The 24,143-nt window shown below is 44.5% G+C and overlaps 1 protein-coding gene across 25 annotated transcripts in view; it reads right to left on the reverse strand.

Moving 5' to 3' along the window:
* The window catches only part of LOC112250622 (receptor-type tyrosine-protein phosphatase S-like), a 271,665-nt gene that overhangs the window by 22,818 nt on the left and 224,704 nt on the right, over positions 1 to 24,143 (reverse strand). For 11 of the 25 annotated variants that reach the window (XM_042321927.1, XM_042321928.1, XM_042321926.1 and 8 more), the window contains 7 exons: positions 23,483 to 23,530; positions 19,137 to 19,234; positions 16,632 to 16,755; positions 13,739 to 13,914; positions 10,151 to 10,276; positions 7,297 to 7,451; positions 3,939 to 4,224 (listed from right to left, as the gene is read on the reverse strand). In XM_042321927.1, the coding sequence (XP_042177861.1) occupies positions 3,939 to 4,224; positions 7,297 to 7,451; positions 10,151 to 10,276; positions 13,739 to 13,914; positions 16,632 to 16,755; positions 19,137 to 19,234; positions 23,483 to 23,530 (1,013 nt within the window). The remainder of the gene's footprint in view (positions 1 to 3,938; positions 4,225 to 7,296; positions 7,452 to 10,150; positions 10,277 to 13,738; positions 13,915 to 16,631; positions 16,756 to 19,136; positions 19,235 to 23,482; positions 23,531 to 24,143) is intronic. The other 14 variants (XM_042321938.1, XM_042321937.1, XM_042321947.1 and 11 more) reach the window with 3 other exon arrangements.

Here is a 24,143-nt window from a genome sequence, read left to right on the forward strand (position 1 = left end):
ACCATCACAATAAATACTTTAAAAAAAAAATCCAGACAGGTCTAATAAAACATATGATATGAATAAAATGTAGTCTATTTCAGAAGAACAGAATAACATACTCTGAGTTGTCCTTATGTTAGGCCCTGATCTGGCTATGCCATATGGCTGTGGGCTACACAAGTTAATTTAGCAGACAAGATTGGCTTAGAATTCCGTGGCATCATTTGATATTATTTTACGGAGAATACAATTGAACATAGCTGAAAATAAAATAGAACGGATATTTTCTCCAAACGATTTGCGGCACAGCCTTTGTGTAGCTGTAAATGCAACCTAAAAAAATCCTTGCCTTTTGCGGCCAGTTGTGCCCTTAGCCTGAACATAATAGTAAGAATTCCCTTCTCCCGGCAGCATGCTCTGAAGCACATCTCACTCACATGGCTCTCTCAGATATCTCAATTCTTATTGGCCAACGCCCGTCATGTGAACGGGTCCTTCTCACATGGCTACAAGTAAACATGGCTCTCCATCATGTGATCGGGACTCTCTCATAGGCTACAAGTGAAGACAGACACATCGGGGACGCAACTGCGCCAGTCCTTATTGAATTCCGAGGCGCATATTGAAGATGTTGGAAGAACTGTCTACATTTACTTTTCGTCGGCCAACAAGATGAGTAGGCCTAACGAACAGCAAAGGCACTAGCCTATGTCAATCTACTATCCCCCATAGTACAAAATTTGAGGTATTATATTCTGTGCGAGAAATAAATATTCCCAACTTAGTCTGGGACAGTTGTGAGTTGCGATAGAGCCCAGATTAATACAACGACTAACATTAAAAAAAAAACATTTTAAAAGCAATGAGGCTGACGCAACAAAACTTTTAGCTTAAAATGTTGATAAACTATTAGGCTATTTCTTCACATTATAAGCGTAGCAATGCACACATGGAAATAGCGGGAAAACACCATCTCAAAAGTGACCGCAAATGCCATTATACAAGAAATGCTAATGGTGAATTTTTATGATGAAAATGATCTTCCCCAAACTTGAAACACGCTGCACATGTATGCCATGTAGGCTCTACACCAGTTGTAAAGCGGATTAATGTGCTTCATTTTAAGAAGTTATTTGGCCACTTTAGTTGAGATAGAAAACGTCTCAAAACATATGAAAAAGTCGCAAAAAAAGGTATGCGATGTTTCTTGCCTAACAGCACACAAGCTGAGCATCATTCACAAGTGATAATATATCATTCACATGTGATAGGCTAATATGGTCAGCCATCAGAATATTCTTGATTTAATCTTGTCTTTACGTACAGTGCATTCGGAAAGTGTTCAGACCCCTTGACCTTTCCCCCATTTTGTTACGTTACAGCCTTATTCTAAAATGTATTAAATAATTCCCCCCCCTAATCAATCTACACACAATACCCCACAATGACAAATAAAGGTTAACATTTTTTTTGGCAAATTTATAAAAAATAAAAAACATAAATTCCTTATTTAAAAAATTTTCAGACCCTTTGCTATGAGACTTGAAATTGAGCTTTCCATTGATCATAGCTTGATTGGAGTCCACCTGTGGTAAATTCAATTGATTGGACATGATTTAGAAAAGCACACACCTGTCTATATAAGGTCCCATAGTGCATGTCAGAGCAAAAACCAAACCATGAGGTCAAAGGAATTGTCCGTAGAGTAGCCAGTCAGAAGCCACTCCTCAGTAAAAGGCACATGACAGCACGCTTGGAGTTTGCCAAAAGGCGCCTAAAAAACTGACCATGAGAAATAATATTCTCTGGTCTGATGAAACCAAGATTGAACTACAGGTGTGCCAAGCTTTTACCGTCATACCCAAGAAGACTTGAGGCTGTAATTGCTGCCAAAGGTGCTTCAACAAAGTACTGAGTAAAGAGTCTGAATACCTATGTAAATGTCATATTTCAGTTTTTATTTTTTAATACATTTTCACAAATAAAATTAAAAACGTTTTTTGCTTTGGCATTATGGGGTATTGTGTGTAGATTGATGAGGGAAAAAAACTATTTAATCCATTTTAGAATAAGGCCGTAATGTATCAAAATGTGGAACAATTCAAGGGGTCTGAATACTTTCTGAATGCACTGTATACTAAATAATATGTGACATTTGTTTTGATTTAGAATGGACCATTATCATGCAACTGTCTCCAAACAGGGTTAGGAGAAAATACATGTCATCTATGCACTTAAATAGGGAATGGAGGATGCTTTTCATGTGGTTCATTTTCATGCCAGTCAGGTAGGCTATACTCCTGTTGTAAAGAGAAGCAATGTGCTTAATATTAGGGAAGTTGAGAAATAAATATTGTAGGCCTAGCCTATAGAAAGCTGATGGGACCCTCCTCTTTTTAATAGAGGCCATCAAAACTCTGTTTTCTCACTCATTGCATAGAAATGTTGTGCAACATGTGCTCATGAGCTCTCATGAAGTGTTTGATTTTCGATTACATTTGCATCGATGCCAGGATGATTAGAGGGACAATAGAGTGCTGAGTACCAGGCAGTTAGTCATTAGTAGCCTACCAAACTTGCTATCAGCAGCATCAGAGCTTGGAGAAGCCTAATTACCGTGACTAAATGGTCACATTGAATTTGACCGCGAGTCATAACTCGTGACCGCCTGTGTGGCGGTAATATGGTCACCATACCAGCCCTACGTGCAACCCTTGGGGTCCCAAGGACCGAGTTTGGGAAACGCTGACTAAACTGTCACAGCAACTCCTTTCTAAGACGCAGTAACGTCTCTCTGTTCATTAGTGAGAGGACCCCCCTGCTTGCCCTTGCTGTTCGCCTCGCCGTGCGTCATCATTAACTATTAATGACATCCTTTCACTAACGCTCTCGCGCCATGACCGCCGCTGCTCGCCGTTATTAATCCGACGCGACTGCATACCTCTCAGTACCATTATCGCTATTACAGACGGGGCTGTAGCTGTTAGAGATTATATCGTGGTATACTGTAGCAAATGTCTCGGATGAAACCGTCCTCATTATTGTTTCTTAGCGCAGCGAGATGATAAATGGCACTGGGAATATTACAAATGATTCTGAGGCGAGATAGGGGCATGTACATGTGCAATTCAAGGTCAAGTGTGTCGTTGTGCAAAGGGGGAACAACAAAGTTCGGATAGCACTGGATCGTCGGTCTCTCGCTTAGTGTTTGGCCACATTCCATGCACTTCCACGTTCGGATAATGGGTTCTCATCGTAGCAGTTATTTGTTAAGTTTAAATTCATCGTTTTATGCCTTTACAGAATATTCCTTCCTTTGGAGTCTATACGCTGATTACAAAGCTGCTCTATCTGGAGGATAGTACTTGAAATCCTTCAGAAATGGATTCACACCAAAGACAAAGAGCAGTCAGCTTAACTGTTCAATTTCTAGCTTTTTAAAAGACAATGCTATTGAGTGGTGTGAGCAAACAGTGACTGAATGATGGAGGTTAAGGCTCACACGAAGGAGGTATAATAAACTGTCTATAAACATTTGTACCTCCAGCAATTGGGTGTGATATCGACATGCCCATTCTAATGCGCCGTTATAAAAATATATACAAGTCAATATATATTTAAAATGTTTCCAAGGCCATTTCAATTTCAAACGTTAGTGTTTTACCTCTGGCTCAAAGATATCATGGATGTGACAGAGCATTGAGAGCAACTGAGGATAAAAAACTAAATGTTGCGTCTCCTCATAATTTATGATTTCGTAGTAGTAGGCCTCAACCGAAATAAACCTCCATTTTGTGCCTTTCCCCAGCCTCTCTCTCAGGGTCACCGCAGCCTACGTACCTACATGTCTATGGCCTACCTTAAACTCAGGCTCCGCACCACTCTACCAAACAAACGCCCTCCAGTTCGTACCTTCCCCAGCCCCAGTTTCCCTACACCCTATCAACATCCCCTACCTTAAACTCCAGCTCCATGCCGGTGACATGCTCGCCCGTCTCCACCTGGGCCAGCTTCTGGATGTAGGAGTACAGGCTCCTGGCCGCCACCTCCGTGTTGCCGCACGCCACCGCCTCCAGCAGTGCATCGTGGATGAAGCTGTACTGGTCCTCCGTCTGCACCATGTAGTTCCGCTGCGAGCGCATGAGCGTCACGTGGCCGTAGATGTCCACCGTCTTCTCGTGCTTGATGCGCTCCAGCATGGCGTCGATCACGATGAAGCAGCCCGTCCGCCCGACGCCCGCACTGTGGGAGGAGGGAGAGGGGATTGTAAAGGGGGGCTTGGTTGAACCCTCGCTTGGTTGAACCCTTGTTTGTTGTCATGGCAGTAAACTATTTAGTACATTGAATTCAGAGCATACATACTGTGAGTGAGGATATCTTTCCAATAAATATGAATAATTGATCTACTACCATGCTGCGTGAACAAAGATACTGTAAGTATGGATCGAATCCTAACGGCACACTTAAAATCAGTCATCAACGGATGTCAGTGGACAATTTAGGGTTTCGATTTGGCCTCTGTATTCTGAGGAATAAGGAGCTGTTTTTCTCGAGTGCTGGGTCCATAGTTCATTGGAAGACAGTGAGGAAACCTTAACACACCTCATTCAACGAACCTAGTTAAATCCTTATGCAGTTAACCAATTTGAATCTCATCCTAGTTTGGTCTGAAAGCTGGATCGAATCTCCGAGCTGACAAGGTAAAAATCTGTCATTCTGCCCCTGAGCAAGGCAGTTAACCCACTGATCCCCAGGCGCCGATGACGTGGATGTTGATTAAGGCAGCCCCCCCCCGCAACTCTCTGATTCAGAGGGGTTGGGTTAAATGCAGAAGACACATTTCAGGTGAATGCATTCAGTTGTACAACTGACTAAGTATCAAATCAAATTGTATTTGTCACATACACATGGTTAGCAGATGTTAATGCGAGGGTAGCGAAATGATTGTGCTTCTAGTTCCGACAATGCAGTAATAACCAATGAGTAATCTAACCTAACAATTTCACAACAACTACCTTATACACACACAGGTGTAAAGGGATGAAGAGTATGTACATACAAATATATGAATGAGTGATGGTACAGAACGGCATAGGCAAGATGCAGTAGATGGTATCGAATACAGTATATACATATGAGATGAGTAATGTAGGGTATGTAAACATATAAAAGTGGCATAGTTTAAAGTGGCTAGTGATACATGTATTACATAAAGATGGCAAGATGCAGAAGATGGTAGAGTACAGTATATACATATGAGATGAGTAATGTAGGCTATGTAAACATTATATTAAGTGGCATTGTTTAAAGTGGCTAGTGATACATTTTTTGCATATATTCTTCCATTATTAAAGTGGCTGGAGTTGAGTCAGTATGTTGGCAGCAGCCACTCAATGTTAGTGATGCCTGTTTAACAGTCTGATGGCCTTGAGATAGAAGCTGTTTTTCAGTCTCTCGGTCCCTGCTTTGATGCACCTGTACTGACCTCACCTTCTGGATGATAGCGGGGTGAACAGGCAGTGGCTCGGGTGGTTGTTGTCCTTGATGATCTGAATGGCCTTCCTGTGACATCGGGTGGTGTAGTTTTCCTGGAGGGGAGGTAGTTTGCCTCCGGTGATGCGTTGTGCAGACCTCACTACCCCCTGGAGAGCCTTACGGTTGTGGGTGGAGCAGTTGCCGTACCAGGCGGTGATACAGCCTGACAGGATACTCTCGATTGTGCATCTGTAAAAGCTTGTGAGTGCTTTTGGTGACAAGCCAAATTTCTTCAGCCTCCTGAGGTTGAAGAGGCGCTGCTGCGCCTTCACCACACTGTCTGTGTGGGTGGACAAATTCAGTTTGTCCGTGATGTGTACGCCGAGGAACTTAAAACTTACTACCCTCTCCACTACTGTCCCGTCGATGTGGATAGGGGGGTGCTCCCTCTGCTGTTTCCTGAAGTCCACGATCATCTACTCTGTTTTGTTGACGTTGAGTGTGAGGTTATTTTCCTGACACCACACTCCGTGGGCCCTCACCTCCTCCCTGTAGGCCGAGGGTCGTCTGCAAACTTGATGATTGAGTTGGAGGCGCGCATGGCCACGCAGTCGTGGGTGAACAGGGAGTACAGGAGAGGGCTCAGAACGCACCCTTGTGGGGCCCCAGTGTTGAGGATGGGGTGGAGATGATGGAGATGATGTTACCTACCCTCACCACCTGAGTGAGTGCTACGGGGCGGGGCGGTAGTCGTTTAGCTCAGTTACCTTAGCTTTCTTGGGAGCAGGAACAATGGTGGCCCTCTTGAAGCATGTGGGAACAGCAGACTGGGATAATTGATTGAATATGTCCGTAAACACACCAGCCAGCATGCTCTGAGGACGTGGCTGGGGATGCCGTCTGGGCCTACAGCCTTGCGAGGGTTAACACGTTTCAATGTTTTACTCACGTCGGCTGCAGTGAAGGAGAGTCTGCAGGTTTTGGTAGCGGGCCGTGTCAGTGGCACTGTATTCTCCTCAAAGCGAGCAAAGAAGTTGTTTAGTCTGTCTGGGAGCAAGACATCCTGGTCCGCGACAGGGCTGGTTTTCTTTTTGTAATCCGTGATTGACTGTAGACCCTGCAACATACCTCTTGTGTCTGAGCCATTGAATTGCGACTCTACTTTGTCTCTATACTTAGCTTGTTTGATTGCCTTGCGGAGGGAATAGCTACACTGTTTGTATTCGGTCATGTTTCCTGTCACCTTGCCCTGGTTAAAAGCAGTGGTTCGTGCTTTCAGTTTCACGCGAATGCTGCCATCAATCCACGGTTTCTGGTTTGGGAATGTTTTAATAGTTGCTGTGGGTACGACATCGCCGATGCACTTGCTAATAAACTCGCTCACCGAATCAGCGTATTCGTCAATGTTGTTGTTTGACGCAATGCGGAACATATCCCAATCCACGTGATCGAAGCAATCTTGAAGCGTGGAATTAGATTGGTCGGACCAGCGTTGAATAGACCTGAGCGTGGGAGCTTCCTGTTTTTGTCTCTGTCTATAGGCAAGGAGCAACAAAATGGAGTCGTGGTCAGCTTTTCCGAAAGGAGAGCGGGGGAGGGCCTTATATGCGTCGCGGAAGTTAGAATAACAATGATCCAGGGATTTACCAGTCCTGGTAGCACAATCGATATGCTAATAGAATTTAGGCAGTAGTAGTTGAATGGGGTGAAACAAAAACCTGCACCAAACAGTGTGTGGTCAGTCAGAAGTATTATTTTCATATACTATATACGCTGCTGTGAAATCTGAACACTATCTGTAGCTGTGTAGTGTGGGAGTGTGTGTGTGTGTGTACCAACCTGCAATGGGCGATGATGGGGCCTGCGTCAGGGGGGTTACAGGTCTTGACTCTGCGTAGGAAAGCCAGGAAGGGGGTGGGGTACTCGGGGACACCGTGGTCAGGCCACGCTGTGAACTGGAACTGACGTACCTCCCGCTTCTCACTGGAACCATTCTGGAGGGGCAGAAGAGAGATGCGGGTTAATTCAACATGTGTTTGTTTGTGTGTGGGTAGGATGGGGGTAATATAACGTGTGTGTGTGTGTGTGTGTGGGGGGGGTAATTCAACATGTGAATGTGTGTGTGTGGGGAGGGGGTAATTCAGTTTGTGTGTTGAGGGGAGGGTAATTCCACTTGTGGGTGTGCGTTTGTGTGGGGGAGGGGTTAATTTAACATGTGGGTGTGTGTGGGGGTTAATTCAACGTGTGTGTATGTGGGGCGGGTAAATCAATGTGTGTGTGTGTGAGTGAAACAGCTCTGATTTCAAGCCCCATGTCTATTTGGCTGCACAATTTTTGGCTCGATGCAAACCCATTCAAAGACTGGTTAAACTAGCAACATGCCTCCTATTCTTATATAGGACCTAGCATGTCACTATCTTAGCTAGTATTCATGTTTCTACCCCAAAATCTGTTCCCTTGTCTGTGTGCCAACCACAATAAACAGAGGACACGCCCGATACATAAAGAGAGAGGTAATAAGGGCGCATTGGAAAGCCGTCTAACGCATAAAAAACATTATCCAGCGGCGAAAAAAACAAAAAAGAAAATGAGAAAAAACACCTCACATTGCCCTGCCCTCTAGTTTTCCCTTTCCCTTTCTTCCTGGAAGCTCTTTAAAGCTATCGTTTGCATTTCAATGCAGCGTTTTCTGCTATCCTCACAGACTTTTCTGCTGAATAAATGAATAAATAAATGCATTAATTAAAAGCAAACTGACCTAGTTTGAGGGGATTTGTCTATTCTTTGTCTATTTATTTCCTGGCCATTCCACTGGTTTTGTGTTTTCTGCTGTGGATGTGCTTCTTTCTTTGCAGGGAGGGATAACTAGCTGGCTGGTGCCCAGATTATTTTAAAGAATTTATCACTCGTCAGGAGGGTTCTGTGTCACTGCACATTACGCACACATATAGATGCCTGTGTGTGGAGAGTGTGTGTGTGTGTGTGTGTGTGTGTGGAGGGTGTGTGTGTGTGTGTGTGTTACACACTCTCTACAAAGCAAATACCGTAACCAGAGTTCAGTTAAATCCAAGAACAGAACAATGAGACACCATACCAGAAATAAAGAGAGTAAGAGAGGGAATGAGGGGAGAGAGAGAGAGACAGAGAGAGAGAGAGAGAGAGGGAATGAGGGGAGAGAGAGACAGAGAGAGAAAGAGAGAGAGAGAGAGAGAAAGATAGAGAGAGAGAGAGAGTGGGGGGATAAGAGACAGCTGGGGAAGAAGAGAGAACATGGAGAGATGTGTGAGGGATAGAGGGAGGGTAAGAAAGAGATGGAATAGCAGCGTGTGGAGAAAACAGAGGAAAGAAAAAGGGGGGAGAGAGGGGGAGTATAGAGAGCACAGAGGGATCTAGAGGGACGGGTCGACAAGCTGCCGTAAACCAACAGATGTGTACAACAAGCCTGAAAAATTGTAACCAGCCCAAAAGCACCAGTGCTACTAGCTAGCCTTGGCTAGCTACTCTACTTAGCTCCAGTATAAAGCAACAGAATGCGTTAGCATAGTGTTAGCCACGTAGCACTGAACCTAACTAGCCCAAAAGCACCTGTGTTACCAGCTAGCTAGTTCCCCTTAGCTCCAGCACATAGCAGTCTGTTAACATAGCATTAGCGTTTAGCGTAGGCACTGTGCTCCATTTAACAGAACCAAAACACACCGCCACAAACATCTTAAAGGGCCCACTTATTGCAGTCGTAACTTTTAAAGATACATTTCCTTTTTTAGCTCTACTCTTTTATGTCGGCTTGACCGCCAAGAGTCGGGGAAGGGTGGGATATAAAAAGTCGGCCAATTATGCATGTAGCATTTTTTTCCGCTCACTTAGCTAAGTGCTTCTATTTGGCAGACGGGCATTAAAAGATGATTGGACAGCAAACAAGAGAGGAAGAGGAAAGATGTCTGGGAAGAAGGAAAGAAAGTAAATAGTTTGGGAGAAGGAGAGAGAGAGGGAGTGAGAGAAAGAGAGACACTAAAATAAGATAGGGGACAGAGAGAGAGAGAGAGAGAGAGAGAAACAGAGAGACAATTTCCTTCTCCTTTCCATCCTTCACCTATTCTCCGCCATTCTGCTTGTTTATTTGCTTGTTGGATGCAGCAGGAGGATGTTGTGTTGAGTGCCGGCGCCGAGAAATACACTGCTGGTGAGTTTGACTCGCAAAGCCAATACAAGGAGGCAGACAGACAGGCTCCTGAAGGGCTTGCTCTCCCCAGGGCCCACCATGCAAGGCTCTGCATACAGCAGCATATTACAGCTCATATCACATTCAGGACAATTCTTATTCCTTTCCTCACATTATTTCCACATTGGTTTCTCCTCAGATTGCCTCACAAGACATACAAACAAAGCCTCCTGCTGAAACAATAAGACGGAGGGAAGAAACACGAGGAGGGTTCCGGTATTTTCAGTTCTATAGGGGACCTAGGGAGTAGTATGGATATAAACCGTCTGGACTGGAGTGGTATAGTGTGCAATGTGGATACGTAGGAGTGGAGTGTAGAATGTAGGGAGTCCGATTTAAAATGTAGGGCAGTTTGAATTGTGTTGTGTAGTGAGGTATGTTTTGCCCGTGTGTACAGTAGTCTGCAGTGTGACTCGCAGCACAACATTGTGTGAAATTTGTTTCAGTATGGGTGGAGTAAAGTTGTGTACTCACTCGTACCTTGTGCAGGGAGAAGGTGCGGACGCAGAAGGTGGCCAGCTCTATGGTGTCCAGTAGAGTCACCTGGGTCATCCCATAGGTCTCTGTTCCTCGACTGGGCCAGTACTGGTCACACTTGATCTGAGGAGAGAGGAGACGAGGTGGGTAAGTGCACAGACACTCCCAAACATGCAACAATGGCAAACATTCACACATATACACTCACACAAAAATGCAAACATGCACGCATACACACCCAAATGCAAAAAACGCACGCTCCACACACAAAATCACACAGAATCCTATTACACAGTGAACCCCATTCCTTCACCAGCCGTCCTAAAAAGAAAAAGGCTCACAGAACACACCAGGGCCCGGTTTCCCAATAGAACATAAGCTTATTGTGTTTTAACAATGCATCATTCCTATAACGGCCAAAGAACTCACATGCGCTTCCCAAAACACCACATAGGGAGACATTTCTTAAAGTTCGTAGTCGGAACTTGGGTCGATACAAATAGGATCGAAAGAAAGGCAGCACTGCTCTCAGATCAGATTTCTCCATTCACATCTTACTTTAACATTCAGATTATTCCACAATGCTGATGACATCACTTCCTAGAGATAGGCTATCACTTATGGTACCAGTCAAAAGTTTGGACACACTTACTCATTCAAGGGTTTTTCTTTATTTTTTACTATTTTCTACATTGTGGAATGATAGGGAAGATCTCAAAACTATGAAATAACACATATGGAATCATGTAGTAACCAAAAAAGTGTTAAACAAATCTAAATATATTTTATATTTCAGATTCTTCAAATCAGCCACCCTTTGCCTCGATGACAGCTTTGCACACTCTTGGCATTCTCTCAACCACCTTCATGAGATAGTGCCTTGTTAAAAGTACATTTGTGGAATTTTTTTCCTTCTTAATGCATTTGAGCAAATCAGTTGTGTTGTGTCAAGGTAGGGGTGGTATACTGAAGAATCTAAAATAAAAAATGAATTTGATTTCTTTAACTATTTTTTGGGTACTACATAATTCCATATGTGTTATTTCATAGTTTTGATGTCTTCACTATTATTCTACAATGTACAGTCGTGGCCAAAAGTTTTGAGAACGACACAAAAATACATTTTCACGAAGTTGCTACTTCAGTGTCTTTAGATATTTTTGTCAGATGTTACTATGGAGTACTGAAGTATAATTACAAGCATTTCATAAGTGGCAAAGGCTTTATTGACAATTACATGAAGTTGATGCAAAGAGTCAATATTTGCAGTGTTGACCCTTCTTTTTCAAGACCTCTGCAATCCGCCCTGGCATGCTGTCAATTAACTTCTGGGCCACTGATGGCAGCCCATTCTTGCATAATCAATGCTTGGAGTTTGTGGGTTTTCGTTTGTTCACCCGCCTCTTGAGGATTGACCACAAGTTCTCAATGGGATTAAGGTCTGGGGAGTTTCCTGGCCATGGACACAAAATATCAATGTTTTGTTCCCCGAGCCACTTAGTTATCACTTTTGCCTTATGGCAAGGTGCTCCATCATGCTGAAAAAGGCATTGTTCGTCACCAAACTGTTCCTGGATGGTTGGGAGAAGTTGCTCTCGGAAGAATGTGTTGGTACCATTCTTTATTCATGGCTGTGTTCTTAGGCAAAATTGTGAGTGAGCCTACTCCCTTGGCTGAGAAGCAACCTCACACATTAATGGTCTCAGGATGCTTTACTGTTGGCATGACACAGGACTGATGGTAGCGCTCACCTTGTCTTCTCTGGACAAGCTTTTTTCCGGATGCCCCAAACAATCAGAAAGGGGATTCATCAGAGAAAATGACTTTACCCCAGTCCTCAGCAGTCCAATCCCTGTACCTTTTGCAGAATATTAGTCTGCCCCTGATGTTTTTCCTGGAGGGAAGTGGCTTCTTTGCTGCCGTTCTTGACACCAGGCCATCCTCCAAAAGTCTTCGCCTCACTGTGCGTGCAGATGCACTCACACCTGCCTGCTGCCATTCCCGAGCAAGCTCTGTACTGGTGGTGCCCCAATCCCGCAGCTGAATCAACTCTAGGAGATGGTCCTGGTGCTTGCTGGACTTTCTTGGGTGCCCTGAAGCCTTCTTCACAACAATTGAACCGCTCTCCTTGAAGTTCTTGATGATCCGATAAATGGTTGATTTAGGTGCAATCTTACTGTCAGCAATATCATTGCCTGTGAAGCCCTTTTTGTGAAAAGCAATGACGACAGCACGTGTTTCCTTGCAGTTAGCAACCTTGCATGGTTGACAGAGGAAAAACAATGATTCCAAGCACCACCATCCTTTTGAAGCTTCCAGTCGGTTAATCGAACTAAATCAGCATGACAGAGTGATCTCCAGCCCTGTCCTCGTCAACACTCACACCTGTGTTAACGAGAGAATCACTGACATGATGTCAGCTGGTCCTTTTGTGGCAGGGCTGAAATGCAGTGGAAAATGTTTTTTGGGGGGATTCAGTTCATTTGCATGGCAAAGAGGGACTTTGCAATTAATTGCAATTCACCTGATCACTCTTCATAACATTCTGGAGTATATGCACATTGCCATCATACAAACTGAGGCAGCAGACTTTGTGAAAATGTATATTTGTGTCATTCTCAAAACTTTTGGCCACGACTGTAGAACATTTTTTAAATAAAGAAAAACCCTGGAATGAGTAGGTGTGTCCAGACTTTTGGCTGGTACTGCATATGGCTGTGAATATTAAGGTGGCTTATTCTAATGCTTACCCTATAATAATAGACTCATCTTATATTTGGTACATTATTGCTCACATGTTGTTACACATCATGAAATACACTGAGCATACCAAACATTAGGAACACCTTCGGGCCCTGGGATGCCTTTACATTTTCTACACTCCAGGAAAATAAACAGAGAGAACCGGGGGAATGAAAGGAAAAAAGAAGTGTCAAATCAACTCATTCCCTGTAGGCTTCACCTACAATCATCAAACCCCTCCCCATCCCTTCATCTTCCCGTCCCCCTGCCTCCCCCTAGCAACAACCACCAATCAATCAAGGGTGGGTATGTTTCCCTTTCAGCAGAGATACACGCAGTGTGTCCAAGACAGCTCCCCCACCACTCCCCCTCCTCCACCCCAACACTCAGTCACCCTATCCTTCCTTTTCATCCTAACCTAATGAAGATTCATTCAATACGCGCCCCCCCCTCCCAGGCCCTGATGCGATGTGACAACTAGTCCAGGAAACGCATCGTTCTAACACTCTCATTGCGTTCACAGTCAACGCTTGCCGCCTGCTAACCCTGATGGTATCTGACAGGGGTGGAACACACACGACGGAGGGATAGGTAAATGGATAAAAGGGGCAGAGATGGAGGAGGATAACAGAGAACGAGGTAAGATACCTGAGGTAAAGAAACTTGGCATTCTTCGTATTGTTGGAAGACGATTCACAATTCCTAGGCTGATTATGGCTTGCTTATAGACAACAACCACAAAGGATTATCTGTTCCTGTTTTTCTGTAAAGTCTGTTTTGGTCAGAGAACAAGCCTAACACTGATCCAGGGGGAACACCAGATTCAATTCTATAGTTATTTACCCGTGATTTTTCTTCCAGTCTGGTCATCATGACCACAGTGGCTGCCCTCTGTTCCCACACCATCCTCCAGAAATCTCCGAACGTCTCGGGCAAAGGACCCTGTGTTGCGATGTAGGCATTCTGCTTCCTGTAACCGTCTATGTAGTTGGCGTTGATATAGTCGCTGCCTATGATACCTGGAAATTGAGAGAAGAGAGTAATAGAGTTGAAGAAGGGACAATTTCTAGAAGGGTTGGTTGTTAATAAGCCAAGTGGCCAACTTTAACGGCTCAGGCAATTTTCCGACCTCACTGTGTTCTTATTGTTCTTATTGCTGTGTTCTTAGGTCACTGTGTCCTCTCTCTTTCCACCTTTCTGCCTCTCAATGTCTTTCTTTCACTTTCGTCTTCTCCCCCCCCTCTCTCTCTCTCTTTTCTGTATGTTTTATTTATGTATTTCTCTGGCCTGGTGTTGTGGTTGTGATTTAGTGTTGATGCTGGAGTGTGCAGTAAGGAGCGCGGGGCTTGGGGAGTAAATCAGTGCTCAGAGCGGTCCTCTCTCCTCCATCGCTCTACAGCCGTCACCACGGCCTGTCACACACACAGGCCCCACTAAATCTCAGCTAAAATAGCCCTCCTGTAAGCAGGCTGGGCGAGTGTTTGTGTCAGAATAAGCCCTGCAGTGTGTCTAATTGTGTGTCGCTGACATATGTATGAGATCGAGCACACAGCCATGCGATCTCCATCGTCAAACATTGGCTGTAGCATGGCCTGACTGAAGAACTCAGTGACTTTTAACGTGGCACCGCCATAGGATGCCACCTTTCCAACAAGTCAGTTCATAAAATTTCTACGCTGCTAGAGCTGTCCCGGTCAACTGTAAGTGCTGTTGTTGCGAAGTGGAAATGTCTAGGAGCAACAACGGCTCAACTGCGAAGTGGTAGGCCATATAAACTCACAGAATGGGACCACCGAGTGCAGAAGCGCGTGGCGTCTAAAAATCGTCTATCCTCGGTTGCAACACTCACTACCGAGTTCCAAACTGCCACTGGAAGCAAAGTCAGCACAATAACTGTTCATCAGGAGCTTCATGAAATGGGTTTCCATGGCCGACAAGCCGCACACAAGCCTAAGATCACCATGTGCAATGCCAAGCATCGGCAGGAGTGGTGTAAAGCTCGGTGCCATTGGACTCTGGAGCAGTGGAAATGCGTTCTCTGGAGTGATGAATCACGCTTCACCATCTAGCAGCCCGATGGACGAATCTGGGTTTGGCGGATGCCAGGAGAACGCTACCTGCCGGAATGCAGTGCCAACTGTAATGTTTGGTGGAGGAGGAATAATGGTCTGGGGCTGTTTTTCATGGTTCGGGCTAGGCCCATTAGTTCCAATGAAGGGAAATCTTAATGCTACAGCATACAATTATATTTTAGACGATTCTGTGCTTCCAACTTTGTGGCGACAGTTTGGGGAAGGTCCTTTCCTGTTTCAGCATGACAATGCCCCCATGCACAAAGCAAGCGCCATAGAGAAATGGTTTGTCAAGATCGGTCTGGAAGAACAGACCTCAACCCCATCGAACACCTTTAGGATGAATTGGAATGCCGAATGCGAGCCAGGTCTAATCACCCAATATCATTGCCCAACCTCACTAATGCTCTTGTGGTTGAATGGAAGCAAGTCCCCGCAGCAATGTTCCAACATCTAGTGGAAAGCCTTCCCAGAAGAGTCGAGGCTGTTATAGCAGCAAAGGGGGGAACAACTCCATATTAATGATTTTGGAATGAGATGTTCGACAAGCAGGCTTCCACATACTTTTGGTCATGTAGTGTAGGTCTATCTTTGTGTGTGTGTGTGTGAAATAGTCAAATGTAGCTCATCGTTCCTCTCTGCCAAAAATAGCCATAGTCTATGTGTGTATGCTCTTGAGACCCTGTCAGCTTAATATGTCCCAATGTCCAAAGCCTTTGACGCCATACACATGCCACCCACCACAATACATTCTTTAGGCAAATGCATATATAATATATGGGAGCTCTGAGAATACCATTCGTTTAGTCTCCAACGTATCCTCCGACCATTGTATCTATCTTTAACCAGGCAATCTGTAACCTCAATGACCCTACTAATTGTATTTACAGTTATCTAGACTAGAATCTACTCTTCTATCAACTAATAAAATATGGTTGAATGTCACACGCCTTCCTTTATCAGAAGTATAACATACTAGTTATAACTCTTAAACTCAAGCGACAAACAATGAAACACTCGACTGGGCTAATTTAAGAGTAGGGAGATGCGACAAAAGAGCTCGGCGACAACCGTGGGGTGGGGGAGAGAAAGAGAGAGAAAAGGCAAACGTCATTAAAAAGGATTCCACGTCGCACAATGCGATTGTGGCGCATTGGCGTTAGTCATAGCTAAGTGAACAGCAAATGGCTGCATACATGAATTGTTCTACTGCTGTGACTAATGGCAAAATCACTGCACTGTAAAATGGAAATTTCAGACTTGATTAATTTATGTATTTATGGACGCTTTGCCAGGGATGATTTTGTCATGTGTGCTGTCGCACTCTTAAATTGGGCTTATTGCAAACTGTCAAAATCAAGTCTAAATGGATAAGTTGCAGAAAAAGGTGGAGAGAGGTTGAGAGCTCGGCAGGGTTGAAGGGTGGCGAGTTCACCTGGCTATGACGAACGCTAGGAGACTTTCACTGTTGAAGGGTGAACTCCTCTGGCAATGTTCTCAACTATGCACCAATGGTCATTTCATAAGATCAAATAAGATGAGACCAAACAGTATTGGGCAGTCAGTCTACCTCAAACCTTGGACTGCAAGACATAATAGACCAACACATAGTATTGAAGTTGCAATTGGTGGGGTAAAAAGTTCATAAAAGTGTCTAGTCTTACCTTCGATGGGTGCAAGGATGACGCGGGAGTGGTCGTAGGCGATGACATTGGCATATCGGTTTTTGGGCTTGTTCACCTCCAGGTTGGAGTGTTCCCATGTAAATTGCTGGCCCGGATCGATGGACTGTGGGACAGGATAGAACACACACAATATGACACCCTCAGAAAGGAGACAAAGGAAAGATACAGAGAGGGAAGGTACAGAAAGGAACACAACAATACAGAGAGAGAGAGAGGGAAAGCAAGAAAAAAATGAAAAAAATAAACAAGGGAACAACAGCCTCATTAGCAGTTGCTCCGTGCCCACTTCAAACATAAACGTCTGCGCAGGTGGCTTCGTCATCTCTTTAATGTAGACAGTGCACAATGGCAATGGAAATATCAAGGTGGCAGCTCTTCTCTTAGGGAGAAAAAGAGAGAGGGGGAATAAACCAGGTTCCTGGGCCCCGACACTGCTGGCAAGACAAATGCTGCCCGCGCTTGGAATACGAGATTTCCGGATAAATATTCTATTCCCTTGTCAGGGTAATTTAGTATTCCATTATGATTCGGCGCTCGCTCGCGGGCCCTGGCGCTAGCTTGAAGGATGTTTTCGGTTAGGGCCTGGCGCAGGGAACAGAGATTGAGGCTAAATAAAGTCCAAATAGGAGCCTGATGTAACAGTTTACCCGCAATCATCACAGTGAAATAACAGACAGCCAGCTCGGCACAAGGAGAACCTGCTCCGCATTGTCCCCATCTCTGTCTCTCTCTCTCATCCCATCCTTCTCCTTCTCTTTTTCTCTTGTCTGGTCTCCCCTGAGGCTGACTGGGATTATTTTGTGTGTAGTAGTGCTCTCTTGAAGGCGTGAGTGTGTGTGTGTTTGTATAATAGGGCGAGTGTGGTTTCGACTTGAACAGTCCTCTCCCTCCTCCACTTCCCCTATAATGACAAAAAGGTGTAGCCAAGGGTATGAGTATGAGTGACAGCTCCCATAAAAAGGGGGTAGGCCTTTCTTGAATGGGGCATGTTGTTGCTGACACCTGATGGATTAGTTACTCCACCTCCTCAGTACATTCCATAGCTTTAGGCGATGATGGACCCTTCGAAAAAGTTTCCTCCCCGTCCCTGTTTCCGGAACCTCCACCAGCCACCCCTGCTATGTAGATTCTCAGAAGATATGCCGCGCCTCTCCATCCAGCTCCTGTACTGCCTTCCTGATCATTAACCGAGCTCCCCTTCCTCACCCTTCTCCTATCTACGCTTTCTTCCCTCCCTCCCTCCTCCTCTCCTCCCACCTCCATCCCGCCACACTAGAAAAACCAATCACTCAGAGCCCCAAAGAGTCCGGGCTTGGCAAGCCAAGACGCCCAGATGAGCAGCCATTCATCAAGAAAATAACAAAATGAAAATTACACTTCTCCATTTAATTTGGTCATTTATTTTTCTGGGGGAGCGAGATGGAGAGGGGAGAGGGGGAGCGAGATGGAGAGGGGAGAGAGAGAGAGAGAGAGAGAGAGGAGTGCACTGCAAGTAGCATTCCTTTCGGAGCCAAGTAATTAAGAACTTTGCGTTGTACCAAAGTGTTTCCGAAGTGGCAACAAGTCACTCTTTTCCAAACCCTCACCGATGACTCGATACCCTCCTCCTTCTCTGCCTCGCCCGTGTGAAGGGAAGTCGATTTGGTACACGGTCCAACCCAGATGTATAAATAATAGATAAGAAGAAGATGTACTGTATGGCTGCAAGCAGTCATTATCCCAACAGCCACCACCATCCACCGCCGGCTTAACTGTGGTTCTACTGTTGGCATCCAGTACTACAGTACCCACAACTCTCCCTGGTACAGCTCTGAGGGAGGATATTGCTGTATGCAAACGAGGGCTGATTCAGCGATCCTGATTTCTAATCAGCGGCAGGGTTCATTTATAACCTCCCTGGCTGCACTCGGGGCTTCGACAGCTCGGCTTCATGCTCGCCCGATGCCAGTGTATGTGTGTGTGTGTGTGTGTAGATCCACCATGCTACAGCTTAGAATCTTAAGGGTGGTTGACTGGTGTGGGACTAGATGCATTATGACGGAATAAGTGCTCAGTTATTTTTGGTAGGATTATGAAATTGCATTGGGGGAAGGGTTGTCTGGAAACCCAACATTTAAGTATAGAATATAATTTGTGTTGATTCATTATTTTGCGCCCAATTGAAGAGGATGTGGTGGAGCTTTGATTATAGTGTATATTACAACGCCAACTTTGATTAGATAACATGCCACTACAATGTTAATACAGTCAGTTCACTAAAACCTTGGAATCCCAGTAATCTCATTCTACCCTGGTCAGGGGTGAAGTTTCTCCTAGGAACAGATCAAGGATTAGCTTCCTCTCCCCAAATCCTAACCTTAAACATTAGTGTGGAAAACGCAAAACTGACTCAAGATCAGCATCTAGACGCAACTTCCCCCTACACCATCCTACCTCACCAGAGACCCAACTTTAACCCTTAACCCCTGATCCCAGCCCACTCACCTCATATTCCTGGGAGAGCTTCAGGTTGTCGTTGGCTTTGAGAAGCTCTGTGTGTTCAGCCAGCTCTGCGATAGGGATGGGTGGATGATTCATCATACCTGTTCACCACACAGATGAAGAGAGAGAGAACCGAGGGAGGGGGGGAAGGAGGGATAGAAATAAAATGCATCAGTACAGCTGTCATGGCATTTGAAGTGAGGCTAAAACCCTCAAAAAGTTCAGAGAATGACAGGACAAGGGTTTGGGGGGAATGGGGGTTGTGGATAATGCGGTTCTGCTAGCTACAGAGGAGGCAGAGGGGGGGGAGTGACAAAGCCTTAAGTGACAAGGGAGGGAGGGAATACTAGGGAACATTCTGGAATTCAAACACACAGTCCGTATGGAGTTGATGGGTGATGTTAGGGAATACAGTTGAGACCAGGCCGGAGCTCAAATTTTTATTCTGCACACTCACTACTATTCCCCTTCGTAATGGCGCACAAGTTATAGGGCCGCAAATGAAGGACAACCAATGGGTGATTGCTATGGTGAGAAAGAACCCCCCGACCAATTACCGCTCAAGTCTACAGAGAGACGCGGCTTTTAATAGCTTGGCAACAGAGACAAGGCAACAAACCTCGGTTTTTGATGGGGGAAATAATAAAGGAGAAATAACACCCCTTGAGTTTAGCCTTTGGAGCCAATATGATGCAATGTTGACATAAATTGTTCATCACTCCTCAGTGCACAAAAACAAAAGGAATTATAGTTTCTATGCTAGGGTAAGAGGGGAAAAAACTAGAGCTTTCTCTTAACCGGTTCACTGTGACAAGGAAGAGCTATTAACAATAGCATAAAAGCTGCCTGTGAAAATCTTTTTTCACATCCGGAGGCACAAATATTTAATATGGGAATTAACTCAAATCGTAAATAACGTCACCTCATTTTCGAGTGGCATTTCACACAAAATAACAACACTCATTTCCCATCAGCCAGGAAAACTAAGGCCTCAGTTTTTTTGTTTTCTGAAAAATATATTTAGATTAAAACAAGCAGTCAAAATGTTGCCACAATGAAATACCTCTACATCACTGCATCTGTAAACTAATCTGGCTTCTGTCTACCTAGTTCAGGGGTTAGGGGTTAGGGGACAGTTGACGAGCCCTGGCCTGGGGTTTGGGTTGGATGAGATGGACGAGGGGGAGGGGGTCAAGAGGGGAAGGTTATAGTGACAGTGGTGAGTGACGCGATGACGCAGCGAGCTGCTCCACTCCAGTCAGCCAAGGCCAAGCAAGCATGACGCTAGGATCAGTCACAGACACCCTTTTATGGCCTTCAGCCGGGCCATCCAAAAAAACATCCAAAACCCTGGGCCCTTAAGATGGACGCCTCTCCCCAGTCTCCACACCACCCAAATGGTTAGAACCTGCGCAGTCGGTTAAAGGCAATTTTTGCATGGTCTCTGTAGGCACTTGTCCACCACTACCGCCTTCCCAGCAGCCCTAGAAATATAGTCATATTCAAACCAGCCGAGTCAGTACTGGGGATATTTTAGCGACTTTTTCTCTACAGCTCTCCAAGTGCACCAGGCAATGTGCTGTAACATTATTGGCGGGGCTGTGTGTGTACACTGGAGCTAATCCATTTAGGAGCATAATGCTGGGCATGTAATGGAATACGGTGGAGTCATATATTGTTGGCCTGTCCCTGGACATATCCCCGGCACGGAACATAACGCTAGTCATATTTTTAAAAGGAGCTTAAGCCCACTTTGTTGCTTTCTGCAAATGGAGGTCAAAAGTTGTCTAAATCTTGATGACGTCCTTGGGCGTGCAAAATCGGCGTAATCAGATTAAGCATCCTAAATTCATCCCATTTGCGTGGCGCTTAGCGTCCTCCCGAATGTCGACGGGATCACAAATGTTTTGTTTTGTCGGGGAGGGGACACTCGACCCTCCCTGGTGTCACTCCCAATTAGTGATGGTAATTTTTTTAAATGAAGGGAACAATGTTACGCCGACAATTACATGGGGATTAGCAAAGATTATAGGGATATAACAGGGATATAGGAGACACAGGGACTAATGGAGGTTGAGGCACTGAACACCACAGTTCTAGTTGATGACTGGACATGCTGTGTTGTATTAGAGGACTGGTTCAAAGGTGGATCACACTAGATCGTCTAAAGACCCACAGATTGAATAAGGCCCACTGATTGAAGTTATTATTGTATTATTATCAGTGAAATGAAAAAAGTGCCTGTACTCATTTTAGGGGCCGGTGCTAAAATGTAATTTTAACGGTGCTGGTGTTCATATTTTAGAGCATAAGAGATGTAGTTGAAACGTCACGGTCCCAGCACCGGCCAAATTCAAGCACTGACTTTTACACAGTTCAATAGCATGCCTTCATTTTGTCAATAAGTGAACCAATCTGACGATCCTTTGTGAGGCCAAATAAAACAACCTTCTCAATACTCCTCTAAGAATGGTTCTGTTCAATGATTTATTATCTTAAGTTGAATTAATAGACAAAACCTTGCATGGGAAGAGCAGTATTAGCAAGCCCCCCCCCCTGATGTAGTTGTATTAGGACAAGTTCCTAAATTTGTTTGCTCACACATCAGTTTCTGACTGAGCTAATATTGCATTCTACTTTCATATGGCACCGGCTGGAAACTTGTTATTATTAATCATTGCCGGATGGTGCATTTATTAACAACGAATGCGGGTTAGAAATCGGAAGAATTCGACTTGGGCTGTTCATTTGTTATCCCACAAACTCAACGGGAAAAGGTATCAGGAGCTATAAGTCGAAAAGAACGGACGCAAACGAGGACGCCGCCTACCCTTATTTTCTCCTTTGGGGAAAAAATAAAGAGAGCGGTTTGTTAGCGGCAAGATCAAAAGCAGAGTGCGCTTAGTGTTTCAGTGGCAGACAGCGTTGTACTCAAACACTTAGTACCTCAGTGCCTATCTACAGCCAATCATACTGCCTCAGATGTACTATATATGCAGGACAGTTGCTACAGCCTGCGGAGGCTACGGTTTAAGTGTTTGGTTTGGAAAAAAGGAACTGTAACCTGGGATTTACAAAAGAACGTAAGCCCACTGGCATATGTGAAACTAGTATTAACTGTGTTTATTTCAACTGGATAAGGAAATGGATATGAATTGGACTGATGTTTGCTTCATTAATTTAACAAAAGCACGGACGAGTAAATAATAGCTGTCTAGTATAATTTTACTGCCGTTCATTTGGGCTCTCAGTCTGTTTAAAACAAGCAATACATCTAAACTGTTTTTTTTTTTAATGAATACAACCCACAATGCATTGCGCTCCGAGTTGGTGCTTATGGAGACAGTCTATTTTCATCTCGAATCCTGCCTAACTCGACAAAATATTCTCTGTATCAACACAGACAGTGGGACTGCATCTGAAATGGCACCTATTGGTACCCTGTTCATTATTGTACAATGTTTAACCAGGGCTCAGAGAAAAAAGGTGAAATAGTACAAATTTAAGCACCCCCCCCAAATCATTATTATTATTATTGGGCCTGCCAAAGATAAACGAGTCTATCACATGTAAAGTCTTTCAAGGACAAGTTGTTGTCCACCCCTACCCCCACCTCCTCCTCCTCCACCCCACCCCCCTCTTCTCCCACAGTCTTTCCCTCCAATATCGAAGTAGTCCCTCCGTTTGTTTCTCAGCAATTAACAGCAGCGATCAATGGGCACAGAGAAACACAACTAGCGTCTGATTAAACATTTCCAATCTCCGATCTGCAGTCGATATGCCTGGGAAAAAAATATTCCTTTTGATAGCCCCAGCCACTGGGCTGTTTATATATGTTTATTTACATATAAAAGAGAAGACACTCTCAGCGTGCCTCGGCGTTGAAGGGAAAAAAAAGATTTTCCTTTTTTCCCCCTGCGAGAGGGAGACGATCAAATGTCGAACCATCGTTTGCCAGGGTCTTTAATTAATTCCGCTCGTTATCTCGTAGACTGCAGAAAGACCCAGTCAGTTTAGATTGGAATTGAAGCAGTGGTGGGGGTGGAGGGAGGGGAGCAAGGGGAGTGAGAGAAAAGACAGAACTCCTGCAAAAACCCCATCTTTACATCAGCAGAAGTGATCGCAGAGGTTACGTGTAGTGGATTAATGCGCAGCCAAACAGCTTTGTGTGAATAACGCAACTGAAAATCCAACCAAAGTCGAAACAGCTGGGTTACAAAAGAAAAAAAAAGAAAATTAGTGCTGAAATTGCAACGTGTGGGAAATAAACGTTGTAAATGGGGGCAATGCTAGAAAATCAAAAATAATGCGAGAGGACAAACACAGGAGCTAAATGCGTAGGGACTAACTTTCATAGTGAAAATCGGCATCACTTAGAGGACTGCTCAGACCAGAATCTGTGAAGAATAGCAAACATAAAAAAGGAAGGAAAACTTGTTAAAAAAAATGCTGAAATGCAAAGGCAACTTAAAAATCCTAAAAATTGACAAAATTATAAAAGGCGAAGAAACACACATACAGAGATGCAAATGATCTCAATCCTTCACTTATTCACAAATGTTTAACTATGTTATTAATCACTATTCTTTGGGTTATTTTTGTACAGATCCTCCCCTGTCCCAGAATTATTGAGGTCCTTCACAGGGAGTGTTGGATTTGAAGCCAGCCTGTCAGACAGGCAGGGGGAAAGTAGGCCACACATTCAGCAGCATACCTTGACCCTCCTCCCACCCACTGGCAAAATCAGTGCCGCGGTGGCAGCGCAAGCTGTTTGTTTGGCACAGGCGTCCATCACTCCTGCCCAATTGAAACTCCTCTATCAAGCTGCCTGGCCATAGTGTGGGTCAGAAATTGATTTTGTTTCTCGTACATAAACAGAGGTAAGAAAATTGCCATCATAAAAGAGAGCGAGAGAAAGAAATAAAGGAAGGAAGGAAGAAAGAAAGAAAGAAAGAAAGGGAAACGGCTTATATATCTTCTGAAAAATGAATGGTGAAAAGCCCCTTTGTT

This window comes from Oncorhynchus tshawytscha, linkage group LG05 (genome assembly GCF_018296145.1).
Source record: "Oncorhynchus tshawytscha isolate Ot180627B linkage group LG05, Otsh_v2.0, whole genome shotgun sequence".
Classification (NCBI taxonomy): Eukaryota; Metazoa; Chordata; class Actinopteri; order Salmoniformes; family Salmonidae; genus Oncorhynchus; species Oncorhynchus tshawytscha.